The 18,361-nt window shown below is 47.6% G+C and overlaps 9 protein-coding genes across 9 annotated transcripts; 4 read left to right on the plus strand and 5 right to left on the minus strand.

Moving 5' to 3' along the window:
- The first annotated feature begins 559 nt into the window (after positions 1 to 559).
- Positions 560 to 3,120, plus strand: LY89DRAFT_709853 (propionate-CoA ligase-like protein). The gene is made up of 3 exons (XM_018217788.1): positions 560 to 800; positions 851 to 2,510; positions 2,563 to 3,120. Exons 2-3 carry the CDS (start codon positions 860 to 862, stop codon positions 3,006 to 3,008), a joined length of 2,097 nt encoding a protein of 698 aa, XP_018066307.1. The 5' UTR covers positions 560 to 800; positions 851 to 859; the 3' UTR covers positions 3,009 to 3,120.
- Positions 3,121 to 4,069: 949 nt separating this feature from the next.
- On the minus strand, positions 4,070 to 5,135 carry LY89DRAFT_216975 (uncharacterized protein). Its single transcript, XM_018205910.1, has one exon. It carries the CDS (start codon positions 4,971 to 4,973, stop codon positions 4,440 to 4,442), a length of 534 nt encoding a protein of 177 aa, XP_018066308.1. The 5' UTR covers positions 4,974 to 5,135; the 3' UTR covers positions 4,070 to 4,439.
- A 512-nt stretch (positions 5,136 to 5,647) lies between these two features.
- LY89DRAFT_688438 (uncharacterized protein) lies at positions 5,648 to 6,725 on the minus strand. The gene is made up of 2 exons (XM_018215703.1): positions 5,820 to 6,725; positions 5,648 to 5,761 (listed from the first exon to the last, which is right to left on the minus strand). Exon 1 carries the CDS (start codon positions 6,560 to 6,562, stop codon positions 5,873 to 5,875), a length of 690 nt encoding a protein of 229 aa, XP_018066309.1. The 5' UTR covers positions 6,563 to 6,725; the 3' UTR covers positions 5,648 to 5,761; positions 5,820 to 5,872.
- An 820-nt stretch (positions 6,726 to 7,545) lies between these two features.
- Positions 7,546 to 8,024, plus strand: LY89DRAFT_217010 (uncharacterized protein). Its single transcript, XM_018205911.1, has one exon. The coding sequence runs from the start codon at positions 7,675 to 7,677 to the stop codon at positions 7,966 to 7,968; it is 294 nt and encodes a 97-aa protein (XP_018066310.1). The 5' UTR covers positions 7,546 to 7,674; the 3' UTR covers positions 7,969 to 8,024.
- On the minus strand, positions 7,631 to 9,069 carry LY89DRAFT_624220 (short-chain dehydrogenase/reductase-like protein sdr). Its single transcript, XM_018211041.1, has 3 exons — positions 8,946 to 9,069; positions 8,746 to 8,890; positions 7,631 to 8,695 (listed from the first exon to the last, which is right to left on the minus strand). The coding sequence occupies exons 1-3, from the start codon at positions 8,973 to 8,975 to the stop codon at positions 8,082 to 8,084; spliced, it is 789 nt and encodes a 262-aa protein (XP_018066311.1). The 5' UTR covers positions 8,976 to 9,069; the 3' UTR covers positions 7,631 to 8,081.
- Positions 9,070 to 10,676: 1,607 nt separating this feature from the next.
- LY89DRAFT_217216 (uncharacterized protein) lies at positions 10,677 to 13,445 on the plus strand. Its single transcript, XM_018205914.1, has 3 exons — positions 10,677 to 11,115; positions 11,166 to 12,296; positions 12,876 to 13,445. The coding sequence occupies exons 1-3, from the start codon at positions 10,941 to 10,943 to the stop codon at positions 13,334 to 13,336; spliced, it is 1,767 nt and encodes a 588-aa protein (XP_018066312.1). The 5' UTR covers positions 10,677 to 10,940; the 3' UTR covers positions 13,337 to 13,445.
- Positions 13,343 to 14,955, minus strand: LY89DRAFT_593731 (MFS multidrug transporter-like protein; the record flags this gene model as incomplete). The annotated part of the gene is made up of 2 exons (XM_018209767.1): positions 13,343 to 14,664; positions 14,736 to 14,955. 2 exons carry the CDS (start codon positions 14,953 to 14,955, stop codon positions 13,343 to 13,345), a joined length of 1,542 nt encoding a protein of 513 aa, XP_018066313.1.
- A 1,082-nt stretch (positions 14,956 to 16,037) lies between these two features.
- On the plus strand, positions 16,038 to 17,163 carry LY89DRAFT_217067 (OTU-domain-containing protein). Its single transcript, XM_018205912.1, has one exon. The coding sequence runs from the start codon at positions 16,242 to 16,244 to the stop codon at positions 17,145 to 17,147; it is 906 nt and encodes a 301-aa protein (XP_018066314.1). The 5' UTR covers positions 16,038 to 16,241; the 3' UTR covers positions 17,148 to 17,163.
- Positions 17,067 to 18,251, minus strand: LY89DRAFT_709856 (S-adenosyl-L-methionine-dependent methyltransferase). The gene is made up of 2 exons (XM_018217789.1): positions 17,586 to 18,251; positions 17,067 to 17,530 (listed from the first exon to the last, which is right to left on the minus strand). The coding sequence occupies exons 1-2, from the start codon at positions 18,096 to 18,098 to the stop codon at positions 17,180 to 17,182; spliced, it is 864 nt and encodes a 287-aa protein (XP_018066315.1). The 5' UTR covers positions 18,099 to 18,251; the 3' UTR covers positions 17,067 to 17,179.
- Positions 18,252 to 18,361: the final 110 nt, after the last annotated feature.

Consider the following 18,361-nt stretch of genomic DNA (forward strand, 5'->3'; position numbering starts at 1 on the left):
GAACTCTTAGGCGTGTCATGGTGACTCTGAATATGCTCGTGGTATAGGTGATCTCATACCTGTAACTCTCTTAGCACTTGCTCTGTCTCCTCTGAAGATTGAAGAAATGTCCTGGTATTGAGTTTGTCATCATATCCGTCGAATTCAAACGAAGCGTGTTCTTTCATTGCAAATATACGTTCCCAGTAACTAGAATCAAATCACAAATTAAACTATACAGATTCAGTCAACAGTTCAATCCAATATATAGGCATTCTTGAGTCGAAAAAAGTGGGAAATCAACTGTGAGGAGAATAGAACGGGTCATGTGATTGATACTAATTCTGAGTTTTGTATTCGCCCACAAATGTTGGAATCGATATCCGATCAAAAGGTTTCTAAACAAATTTCCTCTTAGTACATGTTTAGTTCTGTACCATGAATGTTCAGATATGAATAAATCTCAGTGCGTGCAGTCACGTTGATCAACTAAGAAAGAAGCCGAGCGAGAGCGAGAGCGGAAGCAATGCGGGGCAAAGGTCCACCGCTGCTCTTCCCCAAGAACGGATCATCCTCCAGTCCGAGAGGATATCCGGGGTAATGCTAAGCTACCCTCGTCATGAAGTATATTTCATTCACGCTTCATTCTCTCTTTATCTGCTGCACTGAAGTCGTGCGATTGCGTTTCTTTTGTTTCTTTCTCCTTCCAATACCTCGGCATTGAGCTGTGATCCAAGAATTAATTACAAGCTGTGGTAAAGTGACACTGTGCTACATTTAGAAGTGCGATTGAAATATCAAAGGAAAGATTCCGTTCGAAGGTATGCTATATACAGCCGTTCCCTATGCGACCTTTACTCACAATTCACAGCAATTCACAATGCCATCCCATCCCCAAGACGAAGTCCAGCACCACTCCCTCACCGACCCATCCTCCTTCTGGGCAGAACAAGCCTCACATCTTTCCTGGCACAAAAAGCCCAGCTCTACCCTTACCCGCACATCGAAATCTCTAAACTCAGGCGTCGAACACGACCATTGGGAATGGTTTCCCGACGGCGAGATCTCAACCTGCTACAATTGCGTGGATAGACATGTCGAAGCCGGCAATGGAGACCAAACAGCCATCATCTGGGATAGTCCCGTCACAAAAACAAAACGAAAAATCACATACAAGGAGTTGTTGAAGGAAGTAGAGACTTTTGCTGGCGTACTGAGAGAAGAGGGCGTTAAGAGGGGAGACGTGGTTTTGATTTATATGCCCATGATCCCCGCTGCTCTCATCGGAATTCTTGCTATCTCGAGACTGGGGGCTATACACGCTGTTGTATTTGGTGGATTCGCACCTGCGTCCCTCGCTCAGCGGATCGACGCTTCGAAACCAGTTGCTATTCTCACAGCTTCGTGTGGGATTGATGGTGCCAAGCCTCCTATGGCTTACAAGCCTTTTATCACGGAAGCGATTGAGCTTTCGTCACATAAACCAGAGAAGACCATTATTTGGCAACGAGATCAATTGAGGTGGGATGCAGTAGATAAACAGAATGGACAGAGGAACTGGCAACGCTTGGTGAAGAGTGCAAGTAGCAGAGGTCTGAAAGCAGGGTGTGTACCTGTCAAGTCGAGCGATGGGGTCTACATCATCTACACATCTGGAACGACTGGTCTTCCCAAAGGAGTCCTAAGAGAAGCTGGCGGCCACGCTGTTGGACTTCATCTGTCAATCAGTTACCTGTTTGGTATCCATGGACCTGGAGACGTCATGTTCTGCGCCTCTGATATTGGATGGGTGGTTGGACACTCATACATTCTATACGCACCTCTCCTTACAGGAGCAGCCACTGTGCTTTTCGAGGGCAAACCAATTGGCACACCAAATGCTGGCACTTTCTGGCGAATCATCGAGGAATACAAAGTCAATACACTCTTTACAGCTCCCACTGCATTGAGAGCTATCCGAAGAGATGATCCCGAAAACAAGTTATTTAAAGAGATTGGCCAAAGAGGAGGTTTGAAGAGTCTGCAAGCTCTTTTCCTCGCTGGCGAGAGGTCAGAACCAAGCATTATCACAATGTACCAAGATCTGCTGCAGAAATATGGAGCAGATGGAGCAAATGTTATTGACAACTGGTGGTCGTCTGAATCGGGATCCCCGATATCAGGCATAGCTCTCGTTCCTCATGCTGGCAAAGACCGCAAAACAAAAAGTCGAGAAGTCCAACCTTTAGGTATCAAACCTGGCAGTGCAGGAAAAGCCATGCCAGGCTTCGATGTCCGAATTGTTGATGATTCTGGAAAGGAAGTCGAGAAGGGGAAAATGGGTAACATTGTCCTGGCAATGCCACTTGCTCCAACAGGATTCAGAACACTGTGGCAAGACGAGGAGAGATTTTATAAAGGGTATCTGAAGAGATTTGAAGGCCAATGGATTGACACAGGCGATGCTGGTATGATAGATCTGGATGGATATATCCACGTCATGTCCAGATCAGACGACATCATCAATGTCGCAGCCCATCGATTTAGCACAGGTATATACCTCTTCTCAATCTCTTTCAGCTCAATACTGATATGCTTATACAGGCTCCATCGAACAAGCCATCTCCTCCCACCCCACCATCGCCGAATGCTGCGTAGTCGGCATCCCAGATTCCCTCAAAGGCCACCTCCCCTTCGCCTTCATCACCCTCTCGACGCCCGACCATCCCTCCTCCGCAATCCCCTCCTCGGCTCTCTACTCCGAAGTTCAAAAACTGGTCCGAACGCAAATCGGCGCTATAGCATCCCTAGGCGGCATGATTCAGGGTAAAGGCATGATCCCGAAAACGAGGTCGGGTAAGACGTTGAGGAGGGTGTTAAGGGAGTTGGTGGAGAATGCGGTGCATGGGGAGTTTGAGAAGGAGGTTCAGGTCCCGGCTACGGTGGAGGATGCTAGTGTGGTTGAGGTGGCGAGGGCGAAGATTAGGGAGTATTTTGAGGAGAAGGGGGGTGAGTTGCATAAGGCGACTGAGGGGAGGGCTAAGCTGTAGGTAGGTTTGGATGAAGAGATTGATGTAGAAGATCTTAGGTGATCGGTTGGTAACGAATAGATGCTTGCAATACTCTTTGCCATGTCTTACTCAATTTATTCAAATTCTCAAGCTGCGAACACAAGATTTGACCTTGCGTTCCACAAGCTCACAAACCCCATCATCCATGTCTCTCACCTATCTAAAGCGAAAAAAGTTTTTTTTTTGCTCAAATGATCTCGCAGTCAGAGTAGAGAAGAAACTACTTACTTTTTGTTTATTTAAGGAGAGGATCTAAGGAGAGGACCCAGTCCTCTCAATCCCGGCAACCTGTTGTTCATTCGTTCATGTGTTTGATCCCTCGATGGCAAAGCCACCAAGGGACCTGAGCTTATTATGTGTGGGCGTCAGAGTCCGAGGACTCTTATCCCACGTCGTAGGCAGACTCCAAATCCTAGAACCGGAAGCTGCCATGCTGGGAACAGGAGAACCTGCAGAATGTAATATTGAATAACATTAAGGAAGGTGGATTTGATGTCTGTCTCAATGGAGACGCGACGGAAGGGGTTTGTGTGGTTCTGTTGGCTGTTAGTTTGACACTTGAGGGTAAGTGGAAATTGTGACTGCGAGACCATTTGGGTTTTTGTGAGTTAAAAACTGCTTATTTGAATATATTAGGGAGTGTGGGATGAGAGGAAGGCGGCTCCTTCCTCATTTGAAGGTATTCCCAGATTAAGCGAGGGGCAAAAAATTGTACGCTCAAGTCTCGATACGGGGTCTACTCAATAGAAGCAAAATATTCTTCCAAGTTTTCATTTCGATAATGTCATGACCTATGTAGTCTGGTCCCAAGAACGAAAGGGAAGTGGACCGAAGAGCTGAAAAAAAGTTGCATGCTCAAGTCTCACTACTAAGGCTAAGAAGAGAAGATTCGTACTTACTTTGAGGCTGGTAGGATGTAGTTCAACCCGATGAGGAAATATGATTTCATGTATCAAATTCTACTTTCGCGTTGATTGTAAGAATCGCACTTCCTATGGAAGGGTTAGGGTGATGAATTGTTGGAGGGGACACTACGAGAGGTTGATTAGGCCCACCAGTCAAAAGTACTAGTCAAGACAATAGAGCGTAGTATGTTCAAGCTTAAGGGTTTCAGACGCCCTGGAAAGTTTTCTTGTGATTTGAAGTAGATTTAATCATTGATTGCGATAGACAAGTAGCTAACGTACTTTCCGAGTGATATACCTAGTTTTGCCCTTCCTATTTGTCCTTCCTAACTTGACATCTTCCATTAATGAGCGTAGAGATAGTAGTCGATGAAATCTTGGAAACGCGAAAACAAATTGTAAGTCGATAGGATATGAAATGAAAGTTTCCCTTAGGAGGCCTATCTTGCCCCATAACGAAGCCCAACCCTCCATCGGAACAGTTTGAGACTTCAAAGTGTGGTCATCATGCGGTCCCATCTTTTGACGCTTCGTTTTGACCGGATGGAGCCCTGCTCTCAGAACAATGCTTGCACGTCACAAACGTTCCGTCAAGTATAAAACTTTTATCACCTCGGTCCACAGCCCACAACTGGCTGTAAGACCAATTGCCAATGCCATGAGAGAAGACGTGCGATCTGAATCGGTCGTAAGTAAATCCAGACTTTGATCCTTCACATCCTGGAAGCTTGCATTCCCAGCCGTTGCCTTGACGATGCATTCGCTGAACGTGTCCGACCATAACATTTCCTAAGGATCGAAAGTCGCAATGGTCAAATGTGCATTTTGGAGGATCATGTTCAACTTTGATGTGTTCGACAAGTTTTCCCAGAGTGGTAAATCCATTGCTGTGTCGGGTGCACTCCTCGATTGGGCAGTGATTTGGGCGATGAATCTTGTGCGTGGTTGTGAAGTGTGCCTGACGATCTTCAATAGAATTGAAAGGTTTCTTGACCGTGCATCCATGAACATCGCATCGTTTGGACAAGATAATATTCATGAAATGAGGATGCCAAGTTTTGATGTGATCGTCAAGTTTATCTTTCCGCGAAATCTGAGAAAACGACTGGTGCAGCTAGAATCAGGGCATTCGAATGCACGATCCTTCGAATGGGTTTCCAAGTGACGCTTGAGATCAACCTTTCTCGCAAAACCTTCCCCGTACTTGCAACCAGGGACATCGCACCAATGGGACTTCATATGACGCTTGATATGGCGGTCGAAGTCGACCTTGGATTGGATTGTGACCCCGGACTTTCTAGATCGACAGCCAGGCCACTGGCATGAACCTGGAACGACGAGGTTGTCTCTCGCCTCATCACGATGGCGGTGCAGGTGCTGAATAAAGTGCTCTTTGGTGAAGAATGTCTCCTTTTTGCAGGAAGGCAATTCACAACGCATTGGTGGTGGCTCGTCTGGTCGACTTTTATCGCTGAACGCCCTACAAGTGTCAGTCTAAAAAAAAAAAACTTTACCCGAAGTGTTCGCTCTGGCTAAAATCTAAGTTGCCCTGCTGGGCTCTCGGCCAATCGAAACTTGCGTCGCCCTCTGCTGACGTGTCCAGGGCGTATGGAACAACGACTCCGAGTGAAGTGACGCCTTGTTCAGCTTTTGATTATGAACTCTTCACTCTTTGTAGACAATTTATCATAACACTAGAGCTCTTCGCCTTGTAAAGTGCTCTTCCCTGACAATCTTTCTGTGCCCTCCAGGCTTACGGCAAGAAATTTAGCATGAGACGCCACTCGTGGGTACCCAGATCCTCTGAGCTAGAGACTTTCGACTTGTCTATCCGAAGAATCAGCACTGAAATAAACCAAGACCCATTGGGAGTTGCCAGATTTACCTTCAGTCTCCTCCAATGAATTTAAAGTTTCATCCAGCACACCAATCCGTAGCTCACGAGTTCACAGTCTTCATCTTCTTCAGCTTCTCCAGCTTTTCCAACTCCTCCAGCATCAACAGCTTCTCCTTCTCCTTCTCGCCAACCTTCCCAACCATTTTCCCAACCTCACTCTCCGAAACCAACCAAACTCTCAATCCCATCACCACCTGAACCGGCCAAACCGCCGCCAAGATGAAGACATAACACTTCATCCCCTCGGCAAAGAACACCACAACTAGCAACCCCAAATTCGCGCACCAAACCGCCGTGAACAACACCTTCAGCATAAATTTCTCTGAGATGTTATACATCCCATTACAGCTAACACACATCCCAAAAAACCAAGCCATACCGATGAAACTCATCAGTATATAAATACCATCATTGGGACCCATACTTGGTGGCGGGGTTTTTTGGCAAGATGCCTGTTTTTGCAGGAGCGAGAATTCATGGTCGATGCGTGAATGAATGGACGAGTTTACCTGCGCGATTGATCGAGCGAGGGTTTCTAGTGTTATCACAAGCGTATTGAACTGTGAGTCCTCGAGGTGGGAGTTTTGGGTTGAAGGCCAGGCGGGAGGTGGGGCTGTAACCGACTCAGAGGTGGTGAGGGATTTGGCACAGGCGTGGAAGGCGAGGGTGCAGAAGCTTGTTACTGAGAGGCCGACTAGGGCCTGCATTCGTGGATTTTCGAAGTTCGACATGGTGGGTAAAGTTTGAAGAGTACCTTGAGGTGAAGTGGACTTTGGCTCGTGACGTGAGGTCACTGGCTCAAGTGGAATAGGGGCTCAAGCGACCGAGGGTGTTGTTCAACAGAGCTTCTGTTTCAAGAGCTAGTTTTGAGTCCAGTGTGATAGATAAAAGTGAAAAAAGACTTTGTATCTTCAAGAAGAGAGTAAGAAATATGCGCAAATGCTGCGCCTTCTCAGCTCGGAAGAGCGTTTCCTATTACGGATTCGTAGCTTTGCCGATATCCGAGTTGAGAAGCTTCTATATAGAAAAAAAACTTTAAGCATACAGATTACATATATTACGGAACTCTTATGACCCAGAAATTTGATCTGGTTTGAATTGTGCTTTGCGGCTTGCATTGGGAGATGTGCATTTGTCTCCGTGCTCTTTTGACACCCTAAGCGGGGTACTTGCAATTGCTATCATATATCATGTCGCATTCACGATATCAAGTCGAAATCTATTGAGTGCATGATTTGATAGTATTGCATGCCCCATCGATGACTCTACATGAAAAGAAAAGCCACACCCACACAAGGCAAAACATATCTTAGGTTGAACATCCCAATCGAACTGCAGACTCCCGATTCCAAGGTCAATTGGATCGTAAAGACTCATTTGCACTCACACCTAAGATGATTAGGCTGCAGCGACCCTCTCTATTGATCTGATGAAAGAGCGGCGTGTGGTAAATTTTGCAAGGGACATCCCAGCCTTTATCGACTTACATACCTTTCTTAATTATGCACCTACATCCCGAAAAGGACTCTTAGTCTATATAATCATCTTATTCCCATTAGTGAAAAAGACTTGTGATGATACCTGAACCTGCTTTCAAGGAAACTCTACGACACTTCCTGCCCAGTATCCGAAAGAATATCTGCAACAATGACTGTGACATGTAAGTCCATCATCCACGCATAAATTTGCTCAGATTGACAGCATCGCAGTCGAAGGAGTCGAGTATTAGTGCAGCAGCCCTAGACCAGACATCCCATACACACTCTACATCGGCACCACCCATCTGCTCCTCGTCCCCGGTCGAGAAGTCCGCAAGATCCACCCCAAATTCCCCACCTCTCTCATGCCCGAATCTCCTCATCAATACAAACTCGAACTCTCAGAATACTGGACCAACGAATACAAAAAGAAATACAACCGTGAACCAGCTTTTCACTATAAAGCAGTGGAGTTTGGGTTGGAGGATAATGAGGTCGTTGTTGCTGCTGTGCTTCCTGGAAGTAATTTGGTTCCGCAGTGGGAGTTTAGCAGGTTGTTTAAGGGCGAGAGTGGACTTTCTTCTGTGGATCAATCGAGCGACGCGAAGGCTAGTCTTGGGTTGATGAATTTTGATTTGTGTAGTACCGCTGTGCGTTAGATCATGGCGGTATGTCTCAGGGAAAATGGGACTCGAGGTTTGTGAACAGGGTCTCATGAGTGATGGCGTAGTATTTCAGACGATGAATGGAAATTCATCTTTGGATCTCGAGCTTACAATTTGCTCCCAACCAAAGTTCCACCATCAAGAGCAATAACAGCACCATTGACATAGCTCCCTGCCCTTCCGCTCAAGAACAAACATGCGCCCGCAACATCCTGAGGTGTTCCAATCCTTCCGAGAGGTATTCCACTTTTAATGACCTCCCCAAAGTCCTTCAATGTAGCAGCCATCATCTTGCTCTCGAATGGTCCGCAGGCAAGCACATTGCTTGTGATATTCCTCTTGCCCAAATGACTTGCCAGTACTCTCGACAATTGATGTAGCCCCGCCTTCGAGGCAGAATATGAGAAGGTCTCAAGAGAAGGAACCCTGATTCCATCCACAGAGCCAATATTTATAATGCGCGACGGGTCTTCGGGTGTGCAGGCAGCTTCGAGGAGAGGCGTAAGGGCTTGCGTGAGTGTGAAGACTCTGGTCAGATTCAGCGTAAGGACTCGTGTCCAAGCACTATCTGGGAACTCGTCATATGGTGCTCCCCAATTCGACCCCGAATTGTTGACCAGGACGTGGAGTTTCGTTTCCCGTTTCTTGAGTTCTTCGACCATTCGTTTGCAGTCTTCGACTTTGTAGAAGTCGGCGGGGATAGAATGTGCACTGCCTTTGCCTGCAAGGTGTAAGTTGTTGCAATAGGAAAGAAGAGATTAGGAGAGGTACCTAAGGCATTGAGCTCTTTGCAAGCCTGCTCGCAGGCTTTGGCATCTCGAGATGAGATGTAGACTTTCGCTCCATTGGTGACAAATCCTTCTGATATCATGCGTCCAATACCTTTGGCTCCGCCAGTAACTAGGACAACTTTGTCCTGCAGGATCTGAATTAGCACATTGATGGTTTTCCTAAACAAGTGAGGTATATACCTTGACGTTGAAGAGGTTGGAGACATCCATTGTGACAGAATTAGAGAATTGAAATAAAATACAAATGATATCGAGAAGGGAATGTACAAAAGGACTCGAATGTTAGATATTACCTTGATATCCGGGGTAGTGCGATATCAGTAATAAGCTTCTTGGAAGAAGCCGAGGCACAGAGAAAGTATCCTAAAATGGTTAGCGGCTGCCGGGGTAAGAATATAAATGGGTTCTGGTATCAAACCTTTGTTGAAGAATGTCTCATGAATCATTTTTATTCAGGTTCTGTTGGAATTTTATGATATTCTCTGTAAGTATAGAAGCCGTGCTTGTCTGCATTCACTTTGATCATTTCACCATAGCTGTCATTGTGTTGGAGAAGTTCCTGCTGATTCTTTGCCTGATTCACGTGCATCACGTCAAGAGGTGGAAAACTACATAAGTCTGTTTGTTCTGTCTTTTTGTCAGTGTGTATTGTCTCCTTTGTAATATCATGAGGCCTGTTACATAGTGCATTGTTGGCTGGCCGGAATGTCCCCATTAACAACAGTCTTCTAGTTGATGACAGAAGTAATTATACGATTATACCTCGGAGCTTGAAGTCCTTCAGGTCGGAAAATAGTTGGTGTCACCAATGCGAGCTATCGGACGGTGAAGCTGCTTCCACTGTTCAAACATGACCTACCATGTTTCAGCACTGCTTTGTACTCACCGTGCACGAATCAGCATGCTTGCTGGCACTTCACACTTCCGAACGTGTATCTATAATTTGTGTTTCCTGATAAGCAACCTGAGAATCTGCCTTGAGAACTATTTCGGCACAGCGGGCATTTACTCAAGGAAGAGTTTAAAGTGCATTTCTTGAGCTTGAATACCGTAACGATTGGCTTCGTCTCGACTCTTGACCCGTTTACCGTATCAGTTGGCAGTTCTCCTCAGACAGTGACGTATTGATTCAGACATGTGCTGGACCCTGTCGCTGGGAAATCATCCCGATTCTTGAGCCTTATATTTTTGAAGCTCGGTGTACTTCTTGCCAAGCTGGATGTGTGGGATGTGTGAAACGTGGGCAAATTGGGAAAGCGTGCTAAGCGTGCCTGCCGTCTTCAAGCCTTCCCAGCCTCCAATTTTTTCCCTCTTACTTTCTCTCCGCTTCTATGTTTCTATCAAATCTGCAACCTACAACCATGGGAAGGATCCAGCCACTAGCGTTGCTTCAATCTAAACTCAGTCAACACACATATGACAAGGTCGAACATTCGATTCCTTCGAATTAATTATACCAAGTTGTATGTACGAGGCTACTTGCTTGGGTTCGTTGGATCTGAACACTTGCTGGTAAATGTTCTTGCAACCATGTGGCTTGGCGATGTTGGCTGTTGTACAACGGGTACGAAAATCCACATTCCCTGCATCGTTCCGCCCAGGGAGCTTCAACTCAAGCAGACTGCCACGATATCAGCTGCTGACTAGAGCCGACATATCGTGGCACCCAATTGTCCGTCTCGTTTATTAAAGAAGCCAATCGGACTTCTCCAGATGATTCAAAAAAGGGCATTTGGGCAGCCTGGTGGGCCAAAGCGCGTTTCAAGTTTCCGCCATGCAGAAGGAAACAAGCGGGAGGACCGATTGACATTCATGATTCGGACATTTCTCCTCATCCCAGCTCGAGAATGCATGCTCTTCCCTGCATGTCAGATCACTTCATACGAGGGTGGCTCATGAGGGCGAAAGTACTTTATGGTGAACCCTGTCAGCTTCTGCCCTTTGAGTTCGCCCTTCAGAGCCTCAAAAGATAACAGGATGGATCTACTTATACTCGGAGGGTGGAATGATCCGCAGGTTTGCTCGTGATGATGTTTGTAGTGTAGAGAAAGAAATCACGCTCGTTCAGCTCTCTATGTCCATTTCCATGTCACAGCATTAGTGCATCGTTCATTTTCGTCCGAATCTGAATTTGCAACAACCAGGCATACGTAATCACGATATCAATCTATCATCATGCAGGCGAATCCAATTACAGAAGAGCAAGAGTCGACGTTGCGTCGCTGGGTCGATTCTTGTGGGAAGCGCCCTGGGAAAAGAGCAAAAGCCTTTTTGCAAGCTGAGACAGGACTTAGCAAAGACCAAATCGATCAGTGGTTCGAAAATTTTGTTAATGAATATGACCCCAGAAGTCAGTGAAGCCTTCAATTTGTCCTACTGCAAGTGCTAACGGCCCAATAGAGAATGTTCAGGAGCTAACTCATTTACCCGACGATTCGAACTTGAACGCACCACTACAAGATTTCCTACAAGACACCGAGATGGACATGGTTGACCGACAAGCTACAAATGAAACGCGTCAGCGTGAACTTTCTTACAATGACTTGAACTTCGACTCTTTTGGTCTAGACTTCTTGTCGCCTGGCGCTCCAGAGCTTCAGAGCTGGTCACCTATCAACGAATTTCAGAATAATAGTACACCAGACGCTCTCCAGTCCATGCTGGATGAGCCCGACAAGTCGTCTCTCTGGTCACCAGTCATGGCTTCCCAAGGGTCCTTCTCACAAGGGTCCTTCGCGCGGTCGACGATGTCATCTATTTCTGACCTGAGCCCTTTACTCTCTCCGCCATCCATACTCTTCAGCCTGTCTGATAGGTCTTCTTACGATTCATCAATACAAACCTGGAATACGGCGTCAACACTCGTGTCTACCTATGATCCTACTCTCGATGACCTCAAAGGTTGCGTCGACGACCTCAAAGACTGCGAATATGAGCTAGAAGAGGAGCCTCTCATCAGTTCAGCAGCACTTGTTCGCTTCGTACCTCCGCCACCACCCAAATCTTCCCGCCTTGCGTCTATCAAAGAGGATCAACAATATCAGACCCTCTCAAGTTTACACCTACACTCAGACATACAGGATCCCTCGACTTCCACTGTAACACCCAAGCGATCGTCTTCAGAAGCAGCGCGCAGCGAAGCGAACTACAAGTGTACAGCCTGTGACAGCTGTTTCATTCGAAAAGGGGACTGGAAACGACATGAAGAAGGCCATGATCCTCCTACGCTCTGGACTTGCATGCTTGGCGAAACACTGCAACACTCAAGGTCTCAATGGAAATGCGCATTCTGTGAAGCATTAACGAGGAATCACGACGAAATGAAGCAGCATCTCATGGAGGATCACAGAGTTTTCAGATGCGCCAACAAGAAACCTATGTTCTCAAGAAAGGACAAGTTGAAGCAACACTTGCAGCAAGTACATGCTCTTTCAGAGAGCGCTGTACTCTGGGAATCATGGCATCAACCCGCAAGGAAAAAGTTCGCTTGGGGTTGTGGGTATTGTGGGGCGTGCTTCTTTTCATGGGAAGGTAAGTCCTTTGCGCAAGCTTCTTTATGCCCTTCTCCCTTTCGGTCGTCCAATCTGCGAGCTCTTTGTTGGTTTGATTCCCATGTGCCACTCAATCTGATCTTGAAAACGCTTTTTCCGATGGATCGCCTTCGCGCTGAAGTCCTGATACAGTAACAGAGCTAGACAAGTTAGCCGGAGGGCATGCCGTAGGTTGCTGGTCGCATAGTTGTGATCAGCTGGCAATATTCTGGCCCTTGATTTGCTAAGTTGGCTGGAAGAATACTTGTTGTTTCTGTCTTTAACATGCAATGATACGCAACACAGCATACAGATGTGCATGAGATCAGCGAATGCGAAACACATGACCATATTCAATACTTTTCCATCACATCATAATTCAGTTGTCATTAACGCATCAAATATTGAAAATTTTTGTTTGATCTGCTTGCATTGCTTATTGTGCTTGCTATAGGTTATCTACTGATCGATGCCGGTATAATCTGTCTTGTTGTGATGAAGTCATCACATCAGATTCTATGAGCTCGAGGCATTTGCTATACCGATTCTTTTCTTGAGATAAAGCTGACCGGTTATATAGGTCGGATGCTCCATCTTGCAGACCACTATGAGAAGCAGCCAAATAACGTTCCACGATGGTCGAGATCACTTGTTGTCAGAGGCCTCCTGAAGCAAGCGAAGTCTGACTTCAACGTCATTCAAGTTTGGAAGAGCCTCATTGGTGATGAAGCGAGTGGCACCGTTGAATGGTCCAAAGAGTCAGCACTCTCTTTGAAGCATAGATTGGAGTACCACAGTGGGACACCAGAACAATTGGCGAAGGAAGCATTTCGACATGCGCGCTTTAGCAAGACGCAGTCCAGATCGTGGATGCTCCAAGCCTCTGTGGCCGCGAATCCCACTTCATCGATGGATATAGACGTCCTCGAGCCAGAGGTCCAACCTCCATTTTCGAGATCGGGACCCTCAATCCGAGCAACGTCACAGTCTGTCACTATGAAAGACGTTGAGATAATCGTACAAGACTCCAACTTCTTCTAACCTATCTCACAACTTCGATAGTTTTTCGTCCATCACCAGTCTCCATTTCGGACCAAATCTTCTCATGGCCCATACTACGGAAGTGGCACTGATCAAGCAAATAATCCCCACAATGGTGAACAACCACCCATCCCCAATCGCCGAAATAATGGGTTGTGCAATGATACCTCCCACGCAACTGAAGATATTCCTCACGAAGTTATTGACTGCAACACCACTACTGCTTCTCTTCGGCATGAACTCCGTCAGCATCGTGGTTGCGACCCCGAATATGATCATGCTTCCGAGACCGAAGAAGAAGTTGGCAATCATAGGCACGATCCAATGGACTCCTTTCTCGGCACTCCATCCGTACCAGATCAATGCAAGCGGAAACATGACGGCTGCTATCCACGCATTCTCTCTCATTCTGTCTTCTGGTCTGAAGATCAACTTCCCGTGCTCGTCGTAGCGGCCAGCGGCTCGGGCTTCGCGATGCATGATGTGGTCTACCCATCTACCTCCAATGATGGAGGCGAAAATGTAGCCTAGCGAGTTGGGGATGTAGAGAAGTCCGAGGATAATGACTGAGAAGTTGTATGGAGCAGAAGAGAATGTTTGTTGGATGGAAATGTTCAGGATGTAGAGGGAGCCGAAGGTTACGGAGGCCAGATAGACGGTGATGAGAACAGCCGGGAATCGGAGGAAAGCCAACACACTCAAAGGGTCGATAATACAGCGCTTGAAGATTGCCGCGGCCTTTTTGGTTTTGAGATGGACTGATTGTCTCGTCGAGATCCGGGTCAATTGAGAACGGGCGTCAGACTTCTCGTCTCCAGCCTGAATATCTGGAACCGGAGGCGTCTTCCTAGCAAGCGTCTCGGGGAGACAAAAGGCGAGCAAGACACACAGGATCCCGCCATAGATCACCTGGAACCACTGCGTGCTTCTCCATCCCCATTTCTGACTCAAAGCCCCACCGATAATTGGTGCAAGCAGAGGTCCCAACAATGGTCCGAGATAGAAGATACCCATTGCCCTACCACGCTCCTTTACCTCCCATATATCAGCAATGGTACCGGCTCCCACTGCTTGAACAGATGCTGAGGCGCCGCCGCCGAGCATTCGCATCACGATGAGCATGCCCATGGACGTCGAGATACCGGAGATGATGTTCCAGAGTGTAAAGAGGGCGAATGAGACCAAATAGATGGAGCGGCGACCAAGGGTTTCACTGAAGGACGACCACCATAGCGGGAAGATGGACATGCTTAGCATGTAGAGGGCCACCGACAAATTGGTGATTGTTGGCGTACTGTGGAGGTCTGAAGCCAGTTGTGGGAGAGCAGCTGTATTTGAGTCAGCTGACTTGTTCAGAAGGGGGAGGAGTATGGGCAAGAGAGTGAGGAAGAAGGCTTACGCAACAGAATGGCACTCCCCATCGGCGCAGCTGCGGCAGCAATGGCGACTTGGAACGTAATGAACCACTTCGTGCTTCGTTTATAGTCATACGGTTCCTCCACCTCAGGAATCAAAGTGAACCTCGCCAACAAACCTCTTCTCTTCGATCTCGGTACAACGACAGGCTCAGGCGAGAACGACGAAGAGCGGGATCTGGTGCGTTGCACAGTAGTGGTCATGGTTGGGTCTTCGGGAACGACTTCAATGGTGTCGTTGGAGGAGTGAGAGTGTATTGAAGAGGAGTCCGTTCCTGAAGCAGAACCTGAACGCTTGTTGTCGCCCAGCTCTTTGTCGAGAGTTGAGTTGGGCATCTTCGAATCCCCTTCCTCGTCTTTGGTTGTTGAGACACCGGGGTGTTCGATGGGTGCATCTATGTCTTGAGGCACTTGTTGTGTGCGAGACAAGTCTTCCTTCTCGGGGTCGAGCATTGTGGGTTGGATTAAGACGAAGTTGGTTGGTGTGAGATGAACTTCGAAGGCCGAGCTTCAGTTGATTGAGAGAGGGGTGGTTGCTTGTATGGGTTGGTGCAAGTGCGAGTGAGATGGAAGGGCACAAAAGGCACAGTGCGGTATCGGGTTTGGCTTGCTGACCGCGATAGTGGGGTGGAGAAGAAGCTGGGGTCTTCTCTCTTGCCAGAGAAAATACGTAAGGGGACAAGCGAGCACAAGTGAAAGAGACTACGCTAAGAGCGTCACTTGGTAGCAATGCCTTGAAGCAAAGCTGCGTTGTGAGAAAGTGGAGAGCGGTAATGAGAAGAAAGAAGCGAGAACGAGAAGATGTAAATAATAAATGATCGTCAAGGCCTAACTCTACGCCATAAACCTCAGACAAGCATCACACTAAGAATTTAGCGGTCTAGCCTTACACCATTTCACTCTATCTTCCCCCTGTCTCTTTTCCTCTTTACGGGTAACCTATGCCGGCTGTGGGATCTCAATCCCACCAAGACCCCTCTTCTCCCATCCTCCCTCCCCGGACAGACAATCTGATGGTAATACTGACCGCCTGATATCTCACCGGTCCAATGTGAGCCAAGACCCAAGGACTTACTTACTCACTGTGGCGTCCATGTTCCCATTGTTGGAGAAGGAAAAGAGGCACGGGAATAAAAGTGTTGGCCGTGAAGTCGGGATCTCGGCACAGATTAGTTTGCCTCGCTTGTGCAGAGACGCGAGACTGGATCGGGAAAGGGGGGTTGGCTGGGATGTGATTGGTATGATGATGCGAGGTGCGGGAAGAGCCGAAAAGGTTTTGGAGGGGAAAATTGTTGATGCGGGAATGAGAGGTCGATATTGATGAGAGTTGGGTGTTCAAGACTTTGAGTTGAATTTTTGCGGAGTCAATCGTCGTCTTCATTACGCTCATTTATAGGTCGCTTATTCTTTGCATACAACGCGAACGCTTCTGCTAGTTCCCATTTTACAACCTACCACAATCCCGAATTACAACCACCTCCAACACCAGCATGGAGACCCTCGAGGAAATGCAAGCTCGCCATCGCAAAGAGCAGAAAGACCTACAATCACGCGTAACCCAAAAGAAGAAAAACGCCTCTAAAAAGACACGCAAAGGCGTCAACACCGAATGCGAAGAACTCGAACATCAACTCAAAGAGCGACAAGCACAAGAGCTCGCAACTCTCAACGGCGAACCCCTCGAGCCTCCCGAAATCGACGAACCTGCAGATGAGGAGCCTGTGGATGGAGTGGCGGATGCTCTGGCAGAGAGTAGCATATCCACACCAGCTGAATCGGAGAATGGAGATTCGGAGCAGGGACAGGGAGGACATAAGAAGAGGAATCGAGCGAAGGAACGACTTGCTCGACGAGCGGCGGAGACGGCTGCAGCGGTCGAAGCTGCGAAATTAGAAGCGCAGTCTCAACCTGATGTTAAGGAGCTCGAGCGAAAGAAGATCTCGGAGCAAATAGAGGCTAATGGGTTGGTTGAGAGGTTGATTAGACCGGATGGTCATTGTTTGTTCTCTGCGGTGGCGGATCAGCTGCAGCAGGTTGGTATATCGGTCGGTGAGGAAGAGGGGGAGGGAGAAAAGTATAAGGTGGTTAGGGGCAAGGCCGCGGGGTATATGCAGAGGCATGCGGATGACTTTGAGGGGTTTTGTGAAGAGCCTTTGCAAGAACATGTTAAGAAGATTAGAGACACCGCGGAATGGGGTGGGCATCTGGAGTTGTTGGCTTTGAGTAGGGTTTATGGGGTGGAGATTTGTGTTTTGCAGGATGGGCCTATGCAAGCCATCGAGCCGGGAGACGAGAACAAGAAAGGAGAGGAGGAGAAGGAGAAGATCTGGTTGGCATATTACAGGCATGGTTTTGGATTGGGAGAGCATTACAATTCCTTGAGGAAGGCTCCTTGAATGGGAAGGACAACACTACCGAATCGAAATGCCTATGGATGAGCCCATACCGAGATCCAATCCGTCACTTTGCCCTCAGCGTTATACCCAATCTCATGCGTTCTCTCCGGCTGGAAATGCGCAATCCGAACCAACCCACTCTTACTCGGCGGGCCTAATTTCTCCTCCAACAACTCACCATCCTCACCATACGTCAAATCCTCTCCAGGTCGTGGCAGATGTGCCAAATAAACCTTCGGTGGTAGAGCCCACGGAGGACCGCCAGTGGAAGCAGGCTTATACGTTGGGAACTCGAGACAAATTACTCGTCCCTCAGGAGCAAGAAGCTCATTGAAGCGCTTCGACCACGCTGGTCTCATCACAGGCGGTAGTGCAGATAGAAACTAACACCTTATCAACCCTCACTCTCCCATCTCTCTCACTAAGTGACCAACATACCGTATAATCATAAATCAAATCAAACTTCCCCTCACCCTCCACGTCTTTCAAAAATCCATCGTGAAAGAAATCCCCTGACAGCCAAGTGACAGTTCCCCTCTCCACACCAGGTTTCGTAGAATAGATTTTATCACCTCCTTTCTCTTTCTCGACTTTCTTCGCTTCTTCTAAAGCTTTCTCCGAGATCTCTAAGCCGTAGGCGTCGTATCCATGGGCTGCTAGTAACAAGACATCGTATCCCCTCCCACAACCTGGAACGAGAGCCTTTAGCCTCCTCTTTTGATCCTTGGCCGAACGAATTGGGAGAAGAACGGGATGCTTTGACGAATTAGAGGACGGAGGAGACGAAAGCAAGTCAACGAGAGCAGGAGAAGGGAAGCCTTTATCCCAAGGGAGGAAATTTTGCTGCCAGAGCTCATTCCATTTCTGGCCGTGTTCGGTGGTTCCTTGGGCCGCGGAGAAGTGGGAAAGGAGACGTGCGCGTGCGTCTGTTGGTTTGTCTTCCTCTGGCATTTTTGAGGTGGGATGCTTGTTGGTTGTAGGGCTGGGGACGAAGTGAAGCTTGGAGAGAAGATTACCCGTTTAGGCAGGTGGGGTAGTTAGTTGATAGAGAGGGATGAAAGTTCGGATTTTGGCATGAAAGATGTTTATGCATTTATGGTCTTTATTGTGTTTCAGGTGAGGCAAGATATTGCCTCGGGATGAAAGCGAGCTGGATTAACGACCGTGCTTGGAACATTAGCACCTGTGCCGAATATCATACTTCGGTATATACT

Source organism: Mollisia scopiformis, assembly GCF_001500285.1.
Source record: "Mollisia scopiformis unplaced genomic scaffold LY89scaffold_22, whole genome shotgun sequence".
Taxonomy (NCBI): domain Eukaryota; kingdom Fungi; phylum Ascomycota; class Leotiomycetes; order Helotiales; family Mollisiaceae; genus Mollisia; species Mollisia scopiformis.